The 8,849-nt window shown below is 30.2% G+C and overlaps 1 protein-coding gene across 1 annotated transcript; it reads right to left on the bottom strand.

Moving 5' to 3' along the window:
- Positions 1 to 213: 213 nt before the first annotated feature.
- On the bottom strand, positions 214 to 7,711 carry LOC132950515 (probable cytochrome P450 6a13). Its single transcript, XM_061022015.1, has 4 exons — positions 6,747 to 7,711; positions 2,573 to 2,797; positions 2,201 to 2,452; positions 214 to 2,043 (listed from the first exon to the last, which is right to left on the bottom strand). The coding sequence occupies exons 1-4, from the start codon at positions 7,639 to 7,641 to the stop codon at positions 1,874 to 1,876; spliced, it is 1,542 nt and encodes a 513-aa protein (XP_060877998.1). The 5' UTR covers positions 7,642 to 7,711; the 3' UTR covers positions 214 to 1,873.
- Between the last annotated feature and the right edge of the window lie 1,138 nt (positions 7,712 to 8,849).

Here is an 8,849-nt window from a genome sequence, read left to right as displayed (position 1 = left end):
ACGGTACGGTTTCTGTACCAGCAGCAAATAATAACATCGCGTTCGCAATTATATCCAATTCACAATAGTTTTCTACGATTATAGAAATTAAGTCAATAAATAGTTTAAAAATTAGACATCGCGGGCCCAAAACAATATAATATTTATTTCTATTACAGCTGAGTATCATATTAAAATTAAACAACAAATTGCAAAAGCCGAGCGTGTGTATAACATCCACTAGATTTTATGTTTGTTAATCATCCTGCCCTCCTAGCCGGTATAAATAAATAAATATATGCTAACCTTTATCGTCACATATATTATACATTATTATAATATATGTGACGAAAATGCTGCTGGATATGTTTACTTCTAGCGATATGTTGTTGAATATTTTTTTCAGCAGAAACTTTAACACCACATACTTTGCAAAAAAGTACAGCGTTGTCTCAAGAAAAAATGTCTTCATCAAATTCTTTTACAAAATTGCGAAGACGAGCACTACAGTTAATAATTTTCACATTTTGTAAGCGATGATCGGTAAGAATAACGAACTATAGTCTATAGGTGCGGTGTTACAACGAAACCTAAACTGTAATTCTGAATAGATAATTTCCAGAACAAGAGCATATTTTTGTGTTTATTGTCGTTTCAAGATAAATTAATGATTAGTCATTTTGAAATGTTTATTACAATATGTCACTCTTTTAGATTTTTAGCAGAGCGATGGATTTATAAAATGATGAGCGTTTCTTTTTTTTATTTGTCTACCTTCTCCTTCTGGAGAAGCAAATATGCTTCAATCCTTAACTTTGAAGGTGGTTGCTCTGTAGAGACTTGAATTTTTCATAAAATATATTTTATATTACCTAGTATTTTCTAAACAATTAGTTTTTCTCCAAAAAATGTATGATAAAACATTTGTTTCTTAAAAAAAAACTTGACTTCTTGACAGAAACTTTAGATGCAAGGTTTCTCATAAGTTATTCTTACAGCAACCTAAAAATATCAATAATATGTATGCTGCACAATTTTTTTGTTACACACGTAAAAATAAAATTTTTAAAAAACTGCATATTTTAACAAAAATAACGATCAAAGTTATTTTGTCGTAATTCAAAAAAAAATTATTTGTAAGAAATTGAAACTTTTTACCATTTTTTATATTATTATTTGTGATACACAATGACGTTTAAAATATATATTCATTAAATTTAAGCTAATTATGTCAAATTAAACTTACCCACATTGATCTGCGGTACGACATTACGATGATATTGACTTATAAGTTATAAGTTTGAAGTTATTAACAGCTAGTAAATTAATTAATTATCATATTATTTAATATAATAATTATAAATTATATTATATTATATGCGTTTTAATTCTGGAAGAGATTTATTCTGCCTAATATTTCTAATAGAAAAAAATTACTAGTAACAATATAAAATTTATATTTTCAATTATATGTTGTGCAATTAATACGTGTGAGTAAAAAAAAATTAGATAGTCAAATAAAACCCTTTGCCATAAAATGCGATTACAATATTACATAAAATATCAATATTATATGTAGCTATAGTAGAAATAGTAGCGTATCATCATGGTATTTCAATATATTTAAACAAACATATATTCCAGATTAATGTTACATCAAATACGCAATAAATGGCTTATTTATTCGATCTATATTATTGTAATTACTGAAAACTGTGCAATTTATAAATATTGGCACAAATAGTTAATTTATACCAAGTTAAAGCAGTAAAGTATTATGTAGGTGGTATCTATTAATTGTATCGACAATAAAATACCTACCTATATTTGAATTACTTCTTAAAATGTTAAGTCAATTTAGTTTATGTTTAGGTGAATTATTAGTTATCATACACTAATCCACAATTGGCCTAAAATTTAACCAAATTCCATTTTTTGGTGACGTTATCCCACGTTCTTTATTCATCTGGAGCGGTATTTCTGTTTTTTCACAAGGTGAAATTTCAAATTTAGATAGTATTTTGGATAGTATTAATTTCAATTCCAATTCAGCAAAACGTTTTCCTGCAAAAGCCAAAAATACATAATATTATTATTATTATTATTTATATTTTATTTTTTCATTATAAATGAAATTCAATATTACATAACGAATAATGATTAATGGCAAGTAAAGTTGTATATATTATTATACTCATATATTTGAAATAGCAATAAATACCTATGCAATGGCGAGGTCCATCGCCAAACGGTAAAAATGTTCCATTTGGTCGTTTGGATTTTTCTTCCGCAGTAAATCTTTCTGGGTCGAAAATTTCGGGATTTGGATAATACTTTGGATCGTGATGTATACTATAAATTGGTATTAAAATTTTTTGTCCCTTTTCAATCAATAATGATTCCCCGGGTACGTTATAATTTTGTGTAGCTCCTCTCAACAGGGCGGTAATTATGGTGTACTTACGATGAGTTTCTGAAATAACATAATGTATTAATGTAGTGCGTTTCTTATAAAAATAATTCAAATTAGCGTTTATCTACTTCAGCGACAAAACTCCACAAGATAATTTATTAATAATATTATTTTTATTACCGTCTAAAACCATATCGGCGTAATGAAGATCTTCCAAAAATTCATTGTTGAGCTGTCCACCGTGTTTTATTTTCGACGAGATTATCTCAGCACGTAACCTGTCTTGGATAACTTTGTTCAATGCCAATTCGTAAAAACAGAAAGATGCTGTGGCAGTTACAGTTTCGGAACCGGCCGTAAACAACAACATTGCATTTGCGATTATATCCAATTCACAATACTTTTCTATAAATAAATATAAAATTTATAATTATTAAAGATTAATAATCTGAACTCTGAATACGGCAACGATGATAGTATCATTGATTAAATATTTAATCAATGAAAGTGTATAACAATATTATGTTGAGGAGCCTGCACAAGACCTGTTTTTTTGCTTAAAATCTACCTTAAAGGAAAAACTCGCACGCCTCGTAAAGTAATTCGATTTCGATAATTTTTTTTTTTTTTGAAAGAGAAACTTTTTTTACAGGGCGCATTGGACTTGGATTTTAAAAATTCTATTTCTTAACCATATAATACGATTTTGCGTATGACCAATTTCCACAAGATTTTGTTATTTGTATCCTGTTTCTTATGAGCAACGAAATTAAAAAATGAAGTACAGCGCGCCCTCTAGAAAATTATCCTCTTTCTAACCAGAAAAATAAATAATCAAATTAGACCACTCTACGATGTATGAGAGTTTTTTCTGAAAAGCGTGTTTTAAGCAAAACATCATGTTTATTATTTTTGGTTGGCGGTGCCGTTGTCATGTGGGCGTATGCAGCACACAATCATACTCAAACTTATCATTGACGACTAACTCAAATGCCATAGGCGGCGCTACGAAATTGCATATTGCCTAAATATGACCCCTTATTAAGGCTGTTGGATTTAGGCAATATTCTATATTTATCATGATTCATGAGTGACGTGTGACTGTGTGTGTAGTGACTGATCAGTGATCTTTAAATGTGTCCTTATATTAAAGAAAAACTACGGCTAAGATTCTTGGAAATCCGTAACGTAAATAAGTGCAGTCACACGACACTATATTAAATATTTTACGATCAAAAAAGTTTCAACGTGAAAGTCCCCAAAAAAACGCTCTACTTAACAACTTACCATTTTTGATATACGGCCCTCTTAAACTGACAGTACGATGTTACTAACATCATAGCCCATGACCACAAGAAATGTTTAATTTAAGCACAGAGCAATAGGTTTATGTATTCGACAACAAACCAATATGCGCGCGTATTATCAGATGTGGAGATCTGATTGCACAGCACAGCTGTGTTGATATTAATAGAACGTTTTGTTGACAATGATATGCCTAACAGGTTACAGCCTAAATCTTTGTACTTATATCAGTTCTCGAAAAAAAAGCTCCCACAAAAATGTTCTGTCCCCAAAAAAGTGCTACCCGGGGCAATTGCCCAACCACGCCCTCCACCCTAAATACGCCATTATCTATGCCGTACATTTATAAGACGGAGACAACAAACGCATTTTTGTATAGCGGCCTCCCGATAGGACATTAACACGGACATTTGTTGTCCCCGTCTTACAACTTACAAGTGCGTAACATGGAACATTTACGTTCAGCACTTCAGCAGATCACGTTAATCTTCGTTAGTTTAAAAACTATAGTGAATCGACATATTGTGAAACTTGATAGTATAAGAAGTAAGAACATTATCTGTGTTCGTATGTAGGTTTTTTATGATAGTTCAATTTTTTATCAAGTTTTGAGTGTACAATATAGCATAAATTAAAAAACTCATAACTCACTTAATAACTGAAGTGCCTAGTAAAAAATCCACGTATAAAAACACTGATAATGTTCTTATTATCAAGTTTCATAATGGGTCGATTCACTCAAACTTTTAAACTAACGGAGCTAAATGTGATCTGCTGAGCATACGTTTGTTATGTTATACACTTGTAAAACATAGATAACAAATGCCCGTTTTAAGCAGGGTTAACTGACACTTTGTACTGTCTATTGTTTGATTTGTGTACCGCGGACACTTTGTACGGTAGAAATAAACCGGGAAATATTATTTACAAGATAAGATAAAATCGAATTGCTCGTGACTTCAGATCGCATTGCCGCAACGTTAGTTCACAATATTGTGATCACAATAAGTGTGATTTTGGTGTCATTAATTGACAGTGGAACATAAACTATACACGGCATACACCTATGTAGATGCCTACACTATGAACAAACCAAAAAAAACTTTAAAAATGGATAAAATATACTTATATTTTATATATCATTTTAAGAATAAATAATTCAAATATTCTTCGGAAGTATTCTTAAATAGGTAACATATTCTGGTGAGGTAACTACGAATCTGAATTGGATGAATGTGCTAGTCGCTTGGACAAAAATAAAACAAAACAAAACAGAAATACACAAAAAAAATTCACGAAATAAAACAATACCTAACAAATACAAAATTAATTGAAATAATTTGCCATGCATTTAACATTTTAACATTTATATATGACTTACAATTGAGAGTGTATTTTCAAAAATGCATGAAGCCTGTACATAGCACGAAATTATTATTATTAATATTATTTATTTCTGATAACTATAGGAATGAAGGATGTGTGTTTTGTACTTTTGTAATAAAAAATTATGTAAAACATACCTATAGGTACATTTATAGTAGGTACTAACTAGAGAGCCTTAATATAGGCTTAACTAAGTTCTTTGTACTGTCCGCCATATTGACTATTGTTACTAACTAAAATAGAACAAACTGTCCACGGCTTACATTTTTACTAGGTGACCGTACAAAGTGTCTTACAACCGTTTTTTTTTAAAACACCTGAACTAACCAAAACCCAAATAGAACACTTTAGTTAACCCGAAACACAAATATTTTTTTATTTTACAATCTTTATGGTGTATATCATTTTTTATGTATATGTGGTTAGTCGATTTCATAGAATTAGTTATGCCTATGACTTTATGAGTTAGTTGTTTGTTCAAAAATAACAATATTAGAAGAGTACCTATTTACAATTAATTATAAGTAAATACTATACATTTTCTCCTCATAATTTTCTCATTCAATTCTGTAAAACAAGAGTTGGTGTATTTTTTCATTTTTTAAAAACAAACTGTATTTTTTGTATTAACCTGTTTTTTTTCTGTTTAAAACAATATAAATTGTTTGAGTTAGGTTAGGTTAGTTAAAACTTAAAAACAATGTTTTAAACAGTTTAATATGTAATTTACTTATATGCCAATATGCCGTGTACTACCTAGTACCTATATGTTTCATTGTTTATTTACTAGGTACTTATTTTAAATCTTAAAAGTATTTGAAATATTTTCTGAATGGATGTTTTATGTAGACATTATATTATGTATGTACCTATTAACTGTTAAGTAAAAACATTTTAAATTTGGTAATTTATCCAATAAAATTTAAATTAAAATTTAAATGAAGGATGGTAATTACCTTCCATCTGTTAATATTTAATAGATATAATTATTTTATACTTAAACTTTTTTTCTGAAGGATATCTATTATTATTTATTATTAATAATAAACAAAAAAAAACACAATATTCACTTGAATTCATTGTATTAAACATATGTTTTATTTGTTTTGAACAATGAACAAAACGTTTAAAACAAATTTTTTAAATTCATGTTTTAAACATGTTTAAACCAAGTTGTTTTAAAAATAACAACCCTGGTTTAAACACTTTAAACCAAATCGCTAAATATTAAAATATTTCAACTATAATTTATTATTACTTTATTAGAATAATCAAAATATAGGAATTTGCCAATAGCAATATCAGTACGTGTATTTTCGGGTCTGGTCTGGTCTGATGTCAACAGTCAAGAACTAAACTATGTATTGGCAGTGACCAAATACAATAAATATAATTTATATTTAAACAATAATAATTTTAAAAAAAATATCTTATTAAAACAACTAAGGAAATTATGTTTTTTTCTGGATTACCAATATTAAGCCGAATTATAATAACAGTTATTAACACCCAAACGTATGTTTAGTTTTATATTATTTCGGTGTTTGAACACACCCAATGCATCCAGCACCCAAAACCCGAAACCCTAATGAATGATTCGGGTTCAAAGCCCTGATGTTAAGTATGAGTTATCATTAACTTTTCAAAATCTTTATAGTCTTACCTTCTCCCTTATAGTCACTGCTTACTACCAAATCCTGTCTCGCTTTCATTAAAGTCTGTGTTAGATCGTTTCTAACCACGTCATTTTTGGTCCTATACTCGATGACTTCGCCGAACACTGAATGAAAAAAATTAATGGCATCTACGTCCACCGGAGAAGTTTGAAGTTTTAAGAACTTAACGATTTTCGGAAATAGCACTCCGAGTATTTGAGCGAAAATTACTTTACCGCTGGGTTTGAACACTTTCTTTACGTTTTGTCTAAAGCTCGAATTATCGTTATTAATTGTGTCCAATTTCATACCGAAAGCGCACGTTCCAATCACGTCGGTGGCTGTATTGCCAACGAGTTCGTACACTTCAATGGCGTCGGTTTCCTGGGATTTCTCGTATATACAGTTTGTCAGCTGATCGCTGCACTCCCGGATCTGTTCGTGAGTACCTTTGAGCTTACCGGACGTGAATCCCGGACTCAGTTTTTGTCTCATCGTTTTCCATTTTTGTCCGGTCGCAAAAAACAAGCTTCTCGCCATTACGTTCACCGAAGGGTTCATGTCAATACCGTGGTCGGTGAAATATGAAAAGTCTTTGATGATCACCGTGTTGATCAGCTCCGGATCGCGGAGCATCAAAAACGGCGTGCTCATTTGATAGAAACCGCAAAATTTCTCATCGGGAAACTGTTGATAAATCCGTCCGAACGCGTCCACTTGGTGCTCTAAACCGGTAAACATTTTGAATATATTCCCGAAAAAGGGTACCGGCTTTGCAAACGGCACATTTAATTTCCTCCATGTGTCGTACGTCGACGTCGTATAATAGTAAAGGAACGTACAGATAATAATCAAACTCAGAAAGATGTAGTCAAACAGCCAACTGGTCAGGTACGAAATCATGGTTACGAAATGATTTAAGTACCTAACTTAACTATTGTGACTTGTCACAGGGAACACCTACGGGTGTATAATGAATTATATTGGCTCCCGCTATATGAATTCGTAAAAAAAAAAAAACTGCAAAAACGTAATACTTTTCGGTTTTTTTCCATTCTTAAATTAGTTTTCGCGATGATATAACCTTTTAGTGGAGGGAATACAAAACGTCTGTAATTATATTACATACATATATATATAGGTATAATATACTATTATATGTACACCATTATTGGTTTTATTTTACACAGATAGACTGCAGTGCCACACTTTAATATAGAGACCACTGATCTATATTATACTATGATATCATGTTGTTATCAACTGCCGTATAGACTGGGCGGGTGTTGCAGTGTTATGTAGTCGCCGGGGAGTAGTGGTTTCTTACCTAACGGTTCGTATAATATTTATTATTACGACAAATATAGATAAACTTAAGTGTGATCTAAAATGATCAGGCATAACAGAGGTCAGACACATAAATACGTGATTACAATTTATGGCATAATGGACCTCACACAATTAACAACGTCGAACTTCGAGACTACAAAAAATATGTATTTTTTCAAGCAGCTTTACTGTACGTATTGTAGCCTTAATCATGTGAGAACAATTTTCGTCGGTTGATGAAAATATATTGTTTATAGGTTCTGATGCAGAAGATTTGTAAACGATTTTTCAAGTGAATTTTTCAAATTGTATAATGCATATTATTAAGGATACCAGTTATCTGGTTACCTACCTGACTTCAGCGAATTTTTGATAGACGTATACTGCACACATACACTTTTATACATGATATTATGATCAAAATCAAATTTTTTTTATGATATTAATAATATACAATAATATACCTACTAATATAATTACTATACTATGCTATTAACTTACTTATGTACTATAATTGGTATCACCCCAAGGTCTAAGTCTATTTTCTACGACTATTACGCTACAGTAAAATTATTTTTCTGTGTAATATTTATTTTTATAACCTACATAATAAGTACAAGCATAATTTTCAAATCAACGTGCAAGTATAACTGTATAAGTGTACTATGTCACCGTTCAAAATCCATTGTATGTATAATAAATCATAATATTATTCAAAAAACATAAATAATTAAATAATAAAAAATAATTTATTTTGGCTTCACTATAATAAAATAAACTTA

This window comes from Metopolophium dirhodum, chromosome 8 (genome assembly GCF_019925205.1).
Source record: "Metopolophium dirhodum isolate CAU chromosome 8, ASM1992520v1, whole genome shotgun sequence".
Taxonomy (NCBI): Eukaryota; Metazoa; Arthropoda; class Insecta; order Hemiptera; family Aphididae; genus Metopolophium; species Metopolophium dirhodum.
The sequence above is the reverse complement of the archived record's forward strand: the minus strand, read 5'-3'. Positions and strand labels throughout refer to the sequence as shown.